Here is a 16,629-nt window from a genome sequence, read left to right as displayed (position 1 = left end):
ACACCTGGCCTCTCAGGCCCAATGTCTGTTCATTCTGCCTTTGGAGCGCTTGCCCTCTTAGAAGTAGAGAGGTGTCATTGTATGTATATGCATTTTCCTGAATCCGGATGGACAGCTGGGTGGGTTTACCTGTCAGCGAGCTGCTCTGGTTTGATTGCTGAGAAGCTTGGATACAGTGATGATTCGGCACATTTCTGCCTGGTCAGGCTGTGGGAGTTGAAGTAGGAAGGGTCGAGGACCCTGTTATTTTGAGGACGATAATTTGGCTCCATTTGATTTTTTTCTGTAGCTTTGTTTTCTGGGTAAATCTCTATGTTCTCCTCCAGAATTTTGAACTGCTGGTTTTATTCCCACAACAGCTCTAGCGATTTTTTGGGGTATCAGAAGTGATCTGGTCTTATCACTGAGGGTAACACTCTGGAAATTCTTTTAGAGCTAATGTTTCTAGAAACTCCGTTTCTTCCCCTCTAACTTGTAAGGGGTCCAGGGCAGCAGAATTTCATGTACTTGCGTTTCCCTGCTTTTTCCTCAGTGACCCAGGAGAGTGGACCTGGGTACCCCACTTCCACTCAGTTTCTACTTTTGCCGTCAATGAAGCCGCTAGGGAAAAGAGGATAAAGAGTTAGTACACTTTGTATCCGAGGATAAGCTAAGGAGGCACTTTACAAGCTTTTTTAGTGCATTTCTCTCAAGGGTTGTTCTCAGGACTTAACATACTTAATATAAAAATCCTTTAGTTTTCCTAAGAACCAGCAGACTGTTGTATTTTTGGATTTTTATGTTTGGGCTATCGTTGACATTAACTCTAGGCTTGTCCTTGCTGTTAAGGACAATTAATTAGAATGATATATTCTTTTTAAACATTAAAAAAAGACCCCGTCTACAAAAACTACCCCCAGCCTTTTTTCCACTAACAAATGTCATATTGCTGCATTCTTGCCGTATTTGAATGTTTTTACGTAAACCACTACTGAACTGTTTCCTCCAGAATGGGTTTGTTTACTTGCGTATGTTTTCTGGGGTACAGCTGATGCCTCTGCAGCCCCATTTATGGCTCACTGAGAAGAGAGTGGGCCTCAGCTTCCAAAAGGAGGCGTTTCTGAGCTGCTCTTCCGGACCGTAGATGTTTGCTGCATGTCCATTCCTCCTTCATGAGAACATGGATTGAGCTCGGGACAGTACCACTGTGGGGTAGTCAAAAGGGCACTGGCCCCGGAATGAGGAAGCCTTAGTCAAATCCCAGGTCATCCGCCCTCCGGCAGGACAGCCTGGGCAAGTTGGTGTCTCTCGTCAGGTGTTTCTTTTTATCTCCAGCAGGAATCCAAGTCCATTCTGTCTCCCAAGGTCTGTGATTCTGGTGCAGAGTACAGGGTAGCGGGTCAAAGGAAGAAGAGGAGGTGATTAAGGGCCTGTGTCAAGAGATAGCTTCATAGAAGAGGGACTGGAATTGAGCTCTAAAGGCATCTGAGGAAGGAGGTGGGGTGGGGGCCTGTGTAAGAGAGTGCACGCAAAGAAACCAGCCTAAGAAAAGGGCAGAGCCCAGGGAGAATGAGACGGCAAGACCTGGCCAAAACCAAGAGAGTCATGATGCATGGTGGTGAAAGTGGAAGGTTCGCTTTGGCCAGATCTCTTCTGATTAGTCACGTGTGCAGGGGACCTGGAAGCCAGGGACTGGGTTTATCCAGAATGGTAGTGCTGTTGAAGTCCCTGAGCAGGATCCAAGGCCTTGTGCATTCAGGGTCAGTCTAACTGGCATGTGTGCAGTGGGTTGCAATTAGGAGAGCCTGGGGTTGACTTTGGGGCTCATTGTGCCAGAGGTGGCGGGACTTTCAAGTGAAGGAAATATCCACCACGTGGTTTTGACTTGGAGAGAAGACAGGACTGAAGATGTAGAATTTACTGTCATTGGAATACAGGTGATCATTGAAGCAGTGAAGATGGGTTATGCTAATCTCATAAGGTATAGCATCACAGTTTGGGAGTTTGAGTTTTTTTTCTTTGTAATACTCAGGGGTAGGCAAATGGTTTACTAGCTGCAAAATTTCCAACTTTGACAAAACACTTTTTTTTTGGGAAACCTCCACTTAACTGCTGGAGAATACAATTTAAATATTTTTTCGTGTTTCTTTTGAAATTTGTTACCAGAGCGTTGGATAGGGGGCATCCTCCATTCTAGGGGTTGCTGACTCTGGGCCAAATCTGGCCACCACCTGTTTTTATAAATACGGACTACAGCCCCACTCTTTCCTTTCCAGTTGGCAGAGTGAAGTGATGTCGCAGAGACCATATGGCCTAGAAAGCCTGTCTGGCCCTTTACAGAAAGTATACTGACTCATGTTCTATACAGCTCCTTGTTTGGTTACTTTTTATCCCTCCTCTCCGCTTCCTTCAACAAAAGCACTTGCCGCAGCGCCCAGTTAGTTTCATTTGAGTCTGGCCCTTCACTTGTTTCCGGGAAGCTGTAAACTGAGTAGCTTTCTCATTTCCCCAGAAAGGGGCTGGAGCTCTCCTGGGGCTGGAGGCCTCCGCAGCCTGTGGACGTTGTGTTGAAGACCGTGTCACAGGATAAATAGCTACTTCTGCTTCAACAACCAAGTTCTTAATAAAATTTACAGAAGATTCTTAGAGGCCAATGACTAGGCAGGACTCTTTAGAAAGGACTCTTTGTCTAAAAAAGCAAGAATAAAAAGTGTAATAAACAAGTATTACCATGAAGCTCAAACTGTCTTCTGCCACACAGCACACTCAATTAAATCAACTAAACAAAATACAAGAAAAGTCGTAAAGCTATTAAGAATCACGTCATTATAATGGGCTCTATCTCAAACAGCAGACCATGCAACTTAATGCCAAAAAATGTAAAAGTATTAACGGAATTTTGTTCTAGTTGTTTTTGTTATATATGGATTTCACCTTTTCCTGGTGAAACTTAACATGTTTTAAACTGAAATAAATTTTATTTATTTCCTTATAGCCACGGTCTGAAAAAGTTCTTTTCTTGTCGTGGAATTGCAATTGCAGTTGAGTATTTTTGGAAACTTGGCAACAGAAACATCACTGTATTTGTCCCCCAGTGGAGAACAAGGCGTGATCCTAATGTCACAGGTGAGACAAACTGTTTTCCCCAGATTTCTAATTAGACATTTAATGAGTTGGCTTATAATTGAACTCACACTACTTAGAATAGAGCCATGTGTCATAGGCAGCAGCTTTAAAAAGAAAATTATAAATCCGTTGCACCCAGTAAAAAACATCAATTGAAGAGAGTTTTACAGCATAAGAAATAGTTGGGAGAAGGTTGGAAAGTTAACTGTTCATATAGAAAGTTATATTAGAGTTCATTATATATCACAAAAATTTTCTTTGACTTTCTAAAAAGTGGATTAAATATGTCTTTTCCTACGCTGAGTTTCTGCCTCTTTTAATAGTATTTTTGAAAATGATCCGTTGATAAATTTGGAACCCTCAAATAGAATGTGTTTTTCACAGTCTGTTTTGTTTAATAGCTTAATTTAAATTATTTCTGTTAATTGTATTGTACTGTATGGCTGACCCGCAGGCCACACACATAAGGTTTGAACTTACTCTGAACCACTAACTATTCCAGAGAAACTTAAGGTAGTTTGTTTCTTAGGTCATAGTAGGAAGACCAGTGAAGGGCTGTGCCAGGCAGCTTCTCAGGTCAGAGCACCTGGAAATGACGGCTAGACTGGGGGAAGGAAGAGGCAGGACAGGGCTCGCCTAACACGTTAAACAGGAAGTAAACTTAGTTACTGCTGAGGTGGAAATGGTAAAACCACACATTTCCCAAGGATCCCAGCTTCCCTCGTGGGTGAGCATACTTGTCCTACAAAGGCACCTAAGGAATGAGGCAGGTCCGCTCCCTTTGTAGCTATTTTTGTAATGGGATTCCGAAAGGGTCTTGTCAGCCGTACGCATTGTGCATTCCCAGGACAAGAAGACAGCGTGTGTGGGTGTTTCAGCTGAAGTCAGTGTTGACTGCCATTGGAGGGAATGCAGGTGTGGGAATCTCAAACCCTGAGCTTTTAGCACTTTCTTTGCCCATTACTGGTGGCTAAATGTGGCCATTACTGGTGGCCACTAAAATATGGCTTTGGCCCTCCTTTCTCCGCTGTCACAACCCACCCCCATGAAAATCAGTAACTATTTGTCAGATAACTCAGAGAGGTTGAGAGGACGCCAGCCAGAGGGAGATTTTAATGGACCCTTGGAATACGGACCAAGCAAGCCTTTCTTGGGATTGGGGCAGAGCAGGTTGTCCCTCCCACCGTGTCCACTTCTGTCACTCTTTTATTTATTTTTTTTTTTTTGAGGAAGATTAGCCCTGAGCTGACTGCTGCCAATCCTCCTCTTTTTGCTGAGGAAGGCTGGCCCTGAGCTAACATCCGTGCCCATCTTCCTCTACTTTATATGTGGGACGCCTACCACAGCATGGCTTGCCAAGCGGTGCCATGTCCGCACCCGGGATCTGAACTGGCGAGCCCCGGGGCCACCAAAGTGGAACGTGCGCACTTAACCACTGCGCCACCGGCTGCCCCCTCCTGGCACTCTTCCCTGCTCCCCCCACCTCCCTCAGGGAGTCTTGTCGTTACTTTCTTTGTCTTCTACTGCTTGTGAGGCGGCTGTGAAAAAGTTCTTAATAGCATTCATTAAATATAGGGTTATGGTTTACTCGTCTTAATTTAAGAAGCAAATGAGCTGAACTTTTTTACATTTGAAAAGTAGCTAGGGGCCAGCCAGGTGGCTCACCGGTTAAGTTCGCACATTCCTCTTCTGGGCCGCCTGGGTTTGCCGGTTCGGATCCCGGGTGTGGACACGGCACCGCTTGGCAAAAGCCATGCTGTGGTAGGCGTCCCACATATAAAGTAGAGGAAGATGGGCACGGATGTTAGCTCAGGGCCAGCCTTCCTCAGCAAAAAGAGGAGGATTGGCAGTAGATGTTAGCTCAGGGCTAATCTTCCTCAAAAAAAAAAAAAAAAAACATAGCTAAAGTCAGTTTTTACATTGCCTTTACCTCGTATATCTCTTGCTTGATTTTTTTTTTTCCCTTCCCAGTGAGTTTGTAAAACTGAGTCTTCTTGAGTCAATAAAAAAAAGATTTCTCGCAACTCTCCAAGTGAGACATTTGGGGGTACTTTCATTTATTTAAACATCTGGGAAGATAGCCTTTTTCTGAATGTGTATTCGACTTTTTCCATGAACAGAACAGCACTTCTTAACCCAGCTCCAGGAGCTCGGAATATTATCTTTAACTCCTGCACGGATGGTCTTTGGAGAAAGAATTGCTTCTCATGACGACAGGTATGAAAGGCTGTTTTCCTTTCTGAGGTGGGTATGGGGTGGTGAGGAGCCGACTCCCCCTCCTCTGGACAGTTCTTCATGCATCTGGACCCACGCTCTTAAAGGACTCTCTTGATTCAAGGGTTTAGATTTGAATATTTATGGTCATTAAGGTTGTACACTCAAGACTTTGCTGTATGGGTTTAGAGAAATTAGCAAAAAACCTGTTGAGTTAGAACCTTTTTGTTTGTTTTTAATTAAAACGACTGAGAATCTATAAGTAAAAGCAGATATTGAGTTGTAGTTTTTTGGTGCATTCTGAGAGTAATGTTTGTCTTGTCTTAGCGTGGCAGCCCCAAGAGTGGTTTTCAAACACTGTCTGTCTCCTCCTGATTACTTTTGGCCAGTGACCTAGTCTGTCATTGTGATGCCTGAGCTCTCAGTATTTCTTCCGCATAATAGAAGATGGTCTCAGCTGACCTTGGTGTGATAGGAATAAGCTGTATTTCTTAGGTTGGCATGTTGCTCAGAAAGCAGGTGCTAGTGCATCTGAGACAACAAGCTTTAATCTGTACCTTTTAAATTTTTTACTAAAACCTTTACTGAGCGCCAAACAAGTGCAGGGCGTAGAGCCAGGCTCTGGGAACACAGGTGATTCAGGCACACTTCCTGCCCTAAGGAGTTTTGATCTAGGGGAGAAGGCACACAAATAAGTAATAGAGGGTAGTTTTGCTGTGGTTGAATAAGAGAAGGTTCCAAGCATGACCAGTGGCATTAAAACTAATTTTCAGCCCTCCTCTTGTGGGATGAAGTCAGTAGTAGTGAGCCTACAAGTAAGTATCTGAGAACCTAAGTGGTGGCCGCTTGTCCTTCGCTCTCCTGCGTTCACCCTCTTGGTTTTATTCTGGCCTGTGAAACTTACAGCACCCTGGTGGTTTTGCCTCAGTGTTCCACCACAATGCTCCCTGACACTGAAGACAATGCTTAGCTTCTAACCCAAGCTAGTGAATGATGGATGGGTGAGAGATGAAAAGAGGGGCTTTCAGGGGCAGGGGACTTGTGATGACAGCAGACATTCTTTCAGTGAAAAGTGCCAAGGGCCTTCTCATTGACAGGCCCTTGCCCGTCACCAGGCTGGTGTGAGAGACCAGATCAGATGGGGAGAATCAGAGGTGACTTGAAAGAACAGCGAGAGGAAGGGAGAACAGCACGCTGGGGCAGGGCCTGCGTGAGAAGGCGCTGGAGACTCGGGGGGAGGGGACCCTCTTGCTCCAGCTCTGGGTGGGGACCCGGGCGTGCTCAGGTGGATAGGCAGACTGGGCCTCTGGGTTCATGAGGCTCCTTCAGATCCTCTGACACTCTGGCTTCATTCTCGTATCAGCAGAATGTGAATGCACACACAAGTATGCAGACTAAGCTTTTGCCTAATTTATATGGCTGAGTTGTTAGCAGACATGAATATGTGTCCTGACTAGTGCATGCACTCTGAAGCCTTACTACCTATTTTTGTTAATACCTCTGGGTAGACATCACTACTTAAAGTTTATGCCAGTTAGAAATAATTTGTAAAATATTAATAAATCCAAAGTGCTAAATTATATTTACTTTCCAAGGTTTCTTAGGATCTCTGAAACTAATGGGGCTTGTTTTTTTAATCCCCTTAAGTACTCACTACTAGTAAACGTAGTTGTTTGCATCTTTAACTCCAGTGATTCTCTTAATTTATTGTTTTATCATCTTTGTCGACATTGCCTTAGACAAATGTGGTCATCCTGTGGGATAAAATTCACGTTATCCTCACAAATTTCTCATTAAGAGGGTTTGAACGTGAATAACCTTCAGCAGTGAAATAGAATTCTTGATATTTAATTCTTACCCTTTTTTGTCACCACATTTCTTTTCATAACTTGGATTGGAGTGAATCGAGAACTTGGGCTAAACAGAATGACAGTTCTAGATGTGAGTTCTTAAGGCAGAGCAGAAAATGTGAACCTGTGAATTACAAAGAGCCTGGCAGGGCTCACTGTGCCCAGCAGCTCGTCTTAGACCCGAGTCCTGTCGCTTAGCAACGGAAATTGAGCAGGTCCCACAGGCTGGCCACTCTCATTCATCCTATGCTCTATCCTCATGCGTTATCTCAGCCCCACTATTGATCATGCAGCTTCTCCAGAAAAATGTATAAATTATGGTTGAGATCATTGAAAAAAGAGTATAGGTCGTATGAAAACCAGACTTTCATCTATAATCATACTAGTAATTTCAGAAATATTCAACTTTTCAGATTGATCTTCAGTTGACAGGGGCTTAACGTTTCTGCCTGCGGGCCTCGGTTAAATTCTTGAGTGCTCTTTCCGTGGAGAGGCGACCCTTTTGTTTCCTGTGAGCCAGGGCTGCCTGCTCTCCCGTCTCAACCTCTCTCCCATCGCCGTAGGTTTCTACTGCACTTGGCGGACAAAACTGGTGGCATAATTGTAACAAATGATAACTTCAGAGAATTTGTGACCGAGTCGGTCTCTTGGAGAGAAATTATTACAAAAAGGTAGTGTTCTCTTCTTTGTCTTTGGTCAAAAATGTTTGTTGTTGTTGTCTATTTTCTGGTTTTGTTTGCACTTGTTTGTTTTGTTGACCTTGGAAGCAATATAGGGGCCAAAGTACCATAAGACTGTGCTCCCCGTCTGCAGGATGGCTGGCCCCTTCAGGTAAGCAGGGGGACCCAGCACAAAGCAGCAAAGCCAGCAGGTGACATGTGGGTGTACTGTGATGCCCACAGGTGTCTTCTGAGAGGTCAGTGTTCCCTGGCAGGAGGCAGGAGGCACCTCTTTGTGGCACAGTGAACTCTATTAACTGAGTAATGGAGCAGAAATGGCCTCCTAACTTGGCCTTGCCCTGATGCTGATGGAGACTTTGGTGGATCATCAGGCCTCCCTACTTTACTCAACTATGACATATGAAGGTTAGGTTAATAAAAAAAAAAAATGACAGCCGTGATTCCAGTAAGAGGATAGGACCAAAATCAGTACGGTGATTGGGTTTTCACTTCTCGGGAGGGGCAAAGGTATTTCTGCGTCTTACATCCCGTGCCTTTCTTGAGCATTATACCATCATAGTTTAATCATCTATATTGAAAACATGTTTGAATATCATTCAAAATAACAGAGTAAAGTCAAGAGTTTAGCATTCACCACTGTAAGGTTTTATTTGTAATGAAACTCTGAGTGTGTCTAACTGCCTTAAAATCAGTGAACACGACGACTTCCAGGGCTGCTTGTTAACAAGCATCATCTGACCCGTTACTTAAAACCAAAAGCAGTAATCTGCGGAGGTGCCAGGGAGGAGTCATATGTGCCACAAATCTAAAACATAAGTGAGCATACCTCAAGGCTGTATGTAACTAGTATAACTAGTTTATAACTAGCATGACTAGATATTTCTCTCTGTTGCCCCTTGTCTGATATTTATATTTTACTAAGTCATTAGAGGATTTTAGAAAATGATTCTTTGCAGTAAATGCCCAAGGGAGAGTTCATTACCATGTGCTTTTGACCCGTATGCTGTTAAAAGCCGCTGTTGATAGCTGAGCTGAGAGTTGGTCTCTGACCTTCTGAACACAGTTAACAAGCCATTAATCTTCTAGGACATGTTTCTGTTGGCCCTTTGCCCTGGGCTCATTGTCAGTGTTTATTGGACACTCATCTGTACACATGGAAGGTTTAAATGCAGTCAAGATTCAAGTTCATGTAGCAACCCATTGTTTTCAGAATTCACAAAACAAGGCAGAAACCGAGATCTGGACAACAACACAGGCACTTGGACTTTTTCTTTTTTTCTTTTTTTTCCCCCTCTCTCATTTTCCCCAGACTTGACGAATCGTGCTCACCTGACCTCAGATTTCCCTGCTTCATATAGCATATTATCTTTTTTAAAGGAATCTTCAGTGGGTTTGCCTATGGACACATTTATTTAAAAACTAAACCTTTAGTGAGCACCTGTTGTGTCCTAGGCTGACAGTCTTTGAATCTTGTTTTTCAAAGCTACACGTATCGAAAGTTGTATTAGGAGAAGAAGCTGCTTCCTAAACCCAGATAAAAGTCTAAAAGTCTTGATGAGAACTGTGAGAGCCAACCAATAAAAGTCTCTTACTCTATTGTGTTTGTGCTCAAAAGACAAGTTAAAATGGTTTCCCCTTTGGCCAGTTCAGCAGTCTTGTCATTTACAGGCAGTGCTGTGCTGGAATTGTGTGGACTTCTCCTCCGTTCTCTCCGGCGTTGTGATTGCTCTCTGTGTTGTAGGTTGCTGCAGTATACCTTTGTGGGGGACATATTTATGGTTCCTGATGATCCTCTGGGAAGAAGTGGACCTCGATTAGAAGAATTTCTTCGGAAGGAAGTCTTCCCTAGGTATTTCCTTTTTCAGATTGTCTTGTATTTACAAGTTTGTTTCAGTTAAGTTCTCAGTGCTTTAGTGCAAGTGCTATCTCTGAAGACTAAAAATGGCATTTTATTTTTTTAAAAAGCTTTGGATTTAGTGCTGCTAATCACACAAACACCCCAAAGACCAGATCTTCATTTGTGGTCCTTTGGTTTTAATCCTAGGAGAGGATGGGGAGCCAGACTTTCTGTAGGTCTAAAAAGACAAAGCAGAGTCTGCTGGTGGCCACTTACTGGGGAATGCCTCTCAGGCTCGTGCTGTGTATGAATATCTTTTTATGTCCATCTTCCGAAGTCATCTGCTTTGAGTATGTTATTCTTATCTTAATTTATTTGCTGTTCAGGAATCTCTGCCTGAGGAACTGGCTATTACTTTCTACCGCCCCTGAATGGAGAAGCCAGAATTGCATATTTATCTCAAATTAATTTGATAGTTTAGGGGTTTTTTTGTTGTAGTTTGGATTTTTTGTTTTTTTAAAGACACTTTGCTGGTGGCTGTTTCTGTTTTCAGAATTCTCTGGTAATGGACCTTGCTGTCCCGAGTGTCCCGTCTGCCTAGCTGGCAGGTCATGTGACCAGTGCAGACTTTTCCTCTTTTAAAATTAAGTTGTACTTATGTGCATTTCCAGCAGATGTTTGCCCAGGGGTGTGCTGAGTCTAAACTGAGAGGAAGATGCACAGCGCCTCCAGCTTTTTAAGGCAGTGAGACTTGATAGTTGATCTTTTCCATTTATAAGGGGGGTCCGTTGGGGGTTCTAGGTTTGGATTCTGGGGACGGTGAGTGGGCTTCACATGGAGGTATCTTCTGCAGAGGAGACCTGCACCACTTCAGCTCCCTGGTCTTGTGAATTGTTTCTCTTTTGGGCCTTTGGGGTTTACTACACAGATGAGAACTTAGTTCCCAAAGATCCTGCTTCTCTACCTACACCGAGAGAATGGCAACTATCTTTAACACCTGCTGGATGTCAGTATGTCTCATTTTTCTCCCAAACATCTTAGCTTGCAAGTCTTCTGCTAAGCTTGAGGACCTGAGGCCTGTGTGCAAGTATCAAGGCCCGTGGGTCAGACTTAATGGCAGGAGAGTTCGCCGGCTCCTTAAGCAGCCTGGCAGCAAGGTAGTCCTGCCTGCTCATCTAATGGTTCTTTACAAAGGTGTTAACTAATTGATTAAGAAGTTAATAGTAACCCTCCTCACAGAGGGACTGACTTTTGGAGTTTGTTGGGCTTTGGAAGTTGGGAGGTGTTCAGCCAGCCCCGTTCTCAGGTGCAAGCCAGAGTCCAGTAGGAAGCTCTTTCATGCTACAGATGCCCTAGACACACACTCACACCCATGTGCATACAAGCTGTGGGTGCCACTGCCTTACCCAGACTTTGTGGGGGACATGTGAATCGGTGGGGGCTGCCTGTCTGCTCAAAAGGGTTCCCTTTTTCTAAGCCCTGTCAACCAGGGGTCCACATAGAATCAGAATCTCCTAAAGAGTAGGACCCTGTTATCCATAGCTTTTGAAAGCTCCCAGGTGATTCTGGCATACCCTGGGTTAGAACCAAACAGCTGGCTGGGATCAGTGCTCATAGCAGCAGAGCTCACGGTAGGGGGTGGAATAGTCCGTGAAGAGCTGTCACTCCCTGTCAGCACCAGTCTGGAGACGCTGTCAATGGCGTCCCCCTGGTCCCCTGTAGGCAGCTGCCATCCCTACCTTCACTGTAGTCTTATATCGTGCCTTCAGAGGCCAGGAAACAGTGTCTTGAGCCTTGAATTAGCAGCAGATATTTTAAAAAGGTTTCCCTTTTCATTTATAACCCAACTCACCAGGACTCATTTCTGTTCACAGAGACATGCAGCCCCTACTCAACGCCCTGCCAAATGTGGGCGTGTTTGACCCCAGCTTCCGAGCGCCTGGTGCCCAGGCAGCCGGCACCAGCCACCAGCCTCCGGCCCGGATTCAGGGCACACCACCCAGCCACTGGCTTCCCCAGCAGCCCCGCTTCCCACTTCTGTCCAGCCTTGCCGGTCTCCAGCAGAATCTGCCCGTGCCGGCACAGAGGTCTCCTGCGGAAACCCACGAGCTGAGGGAAGCTCTCCTGAAGATCTTCCCCGACTCGGAGCAGAGACTGAAGATCGACCAGATCCTGGCGGCCCATCCCTACATGAAAGACCTGAACGCGCTCTCTGCCCTGGTGCTGGATTGAAGGCCGTCGGGGGCCGGCGCCCAGGGCTCATGTCTGCACACGGCAGCAGGAGGTGACATAATGTGAAGAAATCCATTTCCCAGCGGAAATACTGTTGTAGTATATAGAGGAAAAACGAACAGGTGTTTTGTGTATAAAAAATCTGGGTTTTCAAAACCAGCTTTTTTCTATATATAAATTATGCTGCTATTACAGATTTAACATTTTCTGTAAAAGGAAAGTCTACATTTTCTGCCTGTTCAGAACTGTTTAATAGCAGTTACTCTTGAGTGTATTTACATTTTTATGTTTTTTAAACTATTTTCCTTAAAGCTGAAAATATTGACAAATGGATATGACTAGCCTTTCTAAATAAAAAAAGAGTTGCTTTCTTAGTGAAAGCAAGACCTCTTAAAGTATATTTTCTTGAGATGACCATGTCGCGTCCACTAACATGAGGTGTGCCCACCCCTCCCAGCCTCCTCTGCCCTTGACCCTGGATTTAGCGTTGGCAGGTGTGGGTTCTGCTCCTGTGGGTCTTTGAGCCATTTGTAGAAGTGGACGAGTTGTGGCGCTAGATGGCACCTTGTGCTAGTCATTCTTGGTGACCAGGGCCAACTTCGACTCACAGAGTATCAGGGCTAAAAGAAACTTTAGAGCCCATGTAGTCCAGCCCTGCTTCCGTTCCCACCCTACAGAAGAGGAACGGAGGGTCAGGGTGCTCGCTGTCTGGACATGCCCAAGTCCACAGCTGTGGAGCGGCCAGGCAGGGGCCGGACTCCTCGTCCAGTGCTCTGACACACTCACCAGGCCGAAGCCGCGCATACCTGACCTGACTCTAGAAGTCACGTCGTAACCTCTGAAGATAATAGTGGAGTGTGAGGAAGTTTATTGAAGAGCTCCGTTATTATGGTGATTTCGTGTCCACAACCTGGAAGACTCCCCATGTGAAGTTTGTGCAACTTTGCCAAAAAGTGGCTTTCTGTTCTCAAGAATGGCCCAATAAATAGCGTTAGTAGCTTCTGTGGGGGCCCCGAGCCCCTGTATTTGTTTTTCCTGTGTCTGTCTCTGCGGTGCCCTCCCAGCCCCCTGCCTGTGCGTCCTCCTCAGCATTGACATCTTAGTATTGTGTTTTCAGTGTTGCCCACGCTCCGTGTCCCTGAAGTTCTTTTCCTGGGTAATTAATTGTTGGCATCTTCACTGTTCTCTGGACCTCCAAAGGGCTCTGTATCTTGTACCTGTTCTCTCCCCAGGCTGCTCCCGGTCAGTCTCGCATCTGCCCTGTGGCCTGTGTCTCCTGACCCCCAGGAACAGCTTCTCAGGACGCCATGCTGATTTGTTCTTCGTGGTGACGGGCTTTCTTGGCCACAAGCAGAGCTGGGTGGCCCCTGGGATGCTCCCTCCAGGCATATTCGATCCCTACATCCGTCACGTGATGAAGCCTGAGTCCTCCAGGTGGCTAGACTTGTCCTTTAGTCATGTTTTCATCTTGGATCCCTTTAAGATGCATCCCAATGTGGAACTAGTTGTCAGCTGTTGCTTTGGGGCAAGTTGCCTGAGTCACTCAGCTTGTGGCCGTAGAGGTCGAAGACTTGAGGAGGGCCAAGAAGTGACTTCAGTCACAGCCCCCTCAGCTTCCAAACTGGTGGTCTCTAAAAGCACAGCAGACCTGTGAGGCCTGGGGCTGCCTCGCGGTGACTCTAAATTTCTGGGTCAGGGTTTGGTCTAGCAGCCTTGCCAATCCAGTATTTCTCCTCTGTCTCAGACAAGGACCAGGAGGGCACCTTGATTGCCGCGGCTTTGCCACGCGTCTTCCTGGACAGAGGCTGAGCCTCCCCTCATGCCACATGGAGCTGGTTAGGCCTGGGGGTCAGGATTTTTCTCTGGAAGTGACTTGCCCTTTGAATTTTGTAAACCTCTGTGTTCTGTTGTTTCTGAGGGCTGCCTGCCCCTTTCCTCTGCCGCAGGGCTGGGAAGGAAGGATGTGGAAGACTAAGGTGGGAGGAGTACAGAAAAGCATTAATTGCTTACCTTGATAAATTATAACATGAAACGTAATTCATAGTTCTTTCTGACATCCATCAAGTTTAGTTAAATTTAATATTCAAAAACTCAGTTTTCAAACCATTAAAAAAAAGCTGTCATCACTTGTCCTCAGCCTCCCTTCACACTAGGCTCAGTGTTGATGCTGCATAAATGTTTCTAGATAGTCTGCCTGCCGTGGTAGGTTCCGAACCCCCCTTGGGCGTGTCAGCAACACGCTTCCTCGTTTCCTAGCTCCTTCAGGCTTCCACGTGTAGTGGCTCTGCATCCTGTATTTCATGGCATCCTTGTCAAGTAGGTGACAGGGCACAGGATGCCACCTTTGTTCAGTAGTCTGCGGTCTGGTGCTCAGGTCGTCCAGGGTTAAAGAACGAGCGGGTGCTGCTGAGTGACTCCCAGCCTCCTTCTTCCCCAGGCCCTAGGCTGCCTCCTCTGGGAGAAGACAGATGTGTTTGACCTTTCTGTCAAGTAGCCCATGTTTGAGACTCTACAAGGCTGCCAGCTAGGAAAACAGTAAGAGGGCATCTCAGCCACCCTGGATGGCGGGTCAGCATTGTCTGGCAGGCTTAGCTGGGGCTTGGCGGTGTGGCCGGGGACTCAGGCCTGCTGCAGCTTTTGGTCAGTAAGAAAAGGGGTGGCTTCTTGCTTACTTGGACTTGTGGCACTTGTGAAATATGATGCACACATAGAAACCCATGTTCTCCGTGCTTCTCTTAGCAGTCGCCACCCCACGCCCCAAGTCCTCTGCCCCTTCCCCCAACCGTGGGAAATGGCCCCAGGCTCTGGGCCCACTGAAGATGGGACTTGGCACCATTCTCCCCTCAGATCCCAGCCTGCTTCCCACACACCTCTGAGATGGGGCCTTCCTTTGAGAATCCCTTCCCACTTCCACCTCTCCGCCAACACTTCCGTCTTCTCGCCTGGCCTTCCCTCCTGTGCCTCTGGGCTATCTCCTCTCATCTCCCAACTGCAGTTTGACACCCTCCATCTCTTCATTATCTACCTCCCCATTATTCCCCACTTACTTCGGATCCTTTAGGTTAAAATAAAGTGACCTCATTTCCCCTAAGAATCACCTCTGTCCGTTGCCCCTTTCCCTCACCTTCCCACTCATCACCTCCCAGTTCGTAAACTTGGAGCCCACTGCACCATGTGGAAATAGTCTAGACGAAGTTATCGGGGACATGTCATTGCCGAATTCAGAGGCCTTTTCTCCATCTTTAATCTTAGTGTCCCTACTCAATGACCATGGCATTTGACCGAGTTGACCTCATTTTCTCTATTTTCTGAGATTTCTGTCTCTCCTAAATGTTCTTCATTTTTCTCCTTTTACCCAAGGCCAGTCCTTAACACCCTTCTTTTTCTCGACAGGTGTTTTTAAACTTTGGACCAGCCGCGGCACGCTTGGCGGGGAGGGTGGTGCTTACTAAAATGCAGATTACTGGGCGCTACCCCCCAGGTAAAGCCTGGAAATCTGCAGCTTAGACAGTTCCACGGATGATTCCCGTCAGGTGGCCCCAGGACCACATTTTGAGGCACTGCACTCACCCTTAGGGATCATCACTCTCCTAACTCCAGCTGTCCCCTCTCTCAGTGACTTCTAGTCCCACCTCTGGCCCTGCCCTTCAGGAGTGTGTTTTTCGCTCTACCTGGAAGCCCTGGGACATCCTCAGATGAACTCCCCAGACTGTCACCCTGCGTCTGTTCCTTGCTGTCCTTTCCCAGGCACCCTGCTACGAGATCCCCTAACCCCCCATGTCCCTTTCTTGTCATGGCCCACCAGTTGTGCTCTCATGGCCTCCCTGCGGGCGTCAGCCCACCTCACAGTTCTTTCCCGCTCCGCCCCAGACACCACAGCACCGCCAGGTTTATCTTCCAAAAACACATTTCTGGTCACCCCTCTTCCTGTTCAGTGGTCTTTGGTGGCTCTTGACCAGAGCACCAAGTTCAGCCCTCCCTGAGTTTAGCATCCTTGGCTGACTACCTCCCAGCCGTGCTCGATTGCTCACTTTGTACAGCCCTGCACACACTCACTGTGGCCACACACGCGTCCTCAGCTACCTGTGGGCTCCTGCCTCTGCCTGGACCTCTTCCTGCTGGAAATGCCTTCTCTCAAATGGCTTCCCCTTCAAAGGCCCCGCCTGAGTCCTCTTTGTACCCTTGCCCAAGGCTTCCAACCAGAAGCAACCCCTTGTTGTTCTGTGGCCCCACAGCACTGTGTCTCGCTTTCAGCACTCGCTGCTCTGGCTGGAGTCCTGCAGCTGACTGTACTGTCTGACCTCCCTCTCTAGACTGTGAGCTCCTCGCGGGCAGGGACCGTCTTTGTTCACTCTCTGTATTTCCCGTGGCACCTAGCACTGGCCTTGCACTTAGTAGGTGCTCAATAAATGTCTGCTCAATTGACCTGGAGGACAGTGCCTTCTTGACTGCGGCATCTGGCAGCCAGTGAGACCTTCAGAAATCGAGTTTTCAGCAGTCGAGCCCAGGAATCTACCCCTCTGCTGTGGTAGACCTCAGATGGGATGTCTGCCTTGCACACTCCATTTTCCCTTCTCCTTAAGGCTCCAACACACAGGCCAAGCAAGCAGTGTGCTCTGGTTTCCTGCCCACAAGTTGGCCAGGGGCAGACATGTGGCCTAAGCTAGGCCAATCAGAGCCGCCCCTTGGGATTTTCCCATCTAGTGGTGGG

The 16,629-nt window shown here is 46.7% G+C and overlaps 1 protein-coding gene and 1 non-coding gene across 2 annotated transcripts in view; both read left to right on the top strand.

Moving 5' to 3' along the window:
- Window positions 1-16,343, top strand: part of N4BP1 (NEDD4 binding protein 1) — a 47,214-nt gene extending 30,871 nt beyond the window's left edge. Inside the window, exons 3-7 of the mRNA XM_023636926.2 lie at window positions 2,975-3,105; window positions 5,226-5,322; window positions 7,733-7,840; window positions 9,591-9,698; window positions 11,561-16,343. Coding sequence (XP_023492694.2) covers window positions 2,975-3,105; window positions 5,226-5,322; window positions 7,733-7,840; window positions 9,591-9,698; window positions 11,561-11,918 — 802 coding nt within the window. The 3' untranslated portion in view covers window positions 11,919-16,343. The remainder of the gene's footprint in view (window positions 1-2,974; window positions 3,106-5,225; window positions 5,323-7,732; window positions 7,841-9,590; window positions 9,699-11,560) is intronic.
- Window positions 15,324-15,462, top strand: MIR9072 (microRNA mir-9072). Its single transcript, NR_128095.1, is given in 1 exon segment — window positions 15,324-15,462. It is a non-coding gene; the product is annotated as a microRNA mir-9072 (primary transcript).
- Window positions 16,344-16,629: the final 286 nt, after the last annotated feature.

The sequence above is a fragment of the Equus caballus genome, chromosome 3 (genome assembly GCF_041296265.1).
Source record: "Equus caballus isolate H_3958 breed thoroughbred chromosome 3, TB-T2T, whole genome shotgun sequence".
Classification (NCBI taxonomy): domain Eukaryota; kingdom Metazoa; phylum Chordata; class Mammalia; order Perissodactyla; family Equidae; genus Equus; species Equus caballus.
Note: the sequence above shows the minus strand (reverse complement) of the source record. Positions and strands in the feature narration are given on the sequence as shown.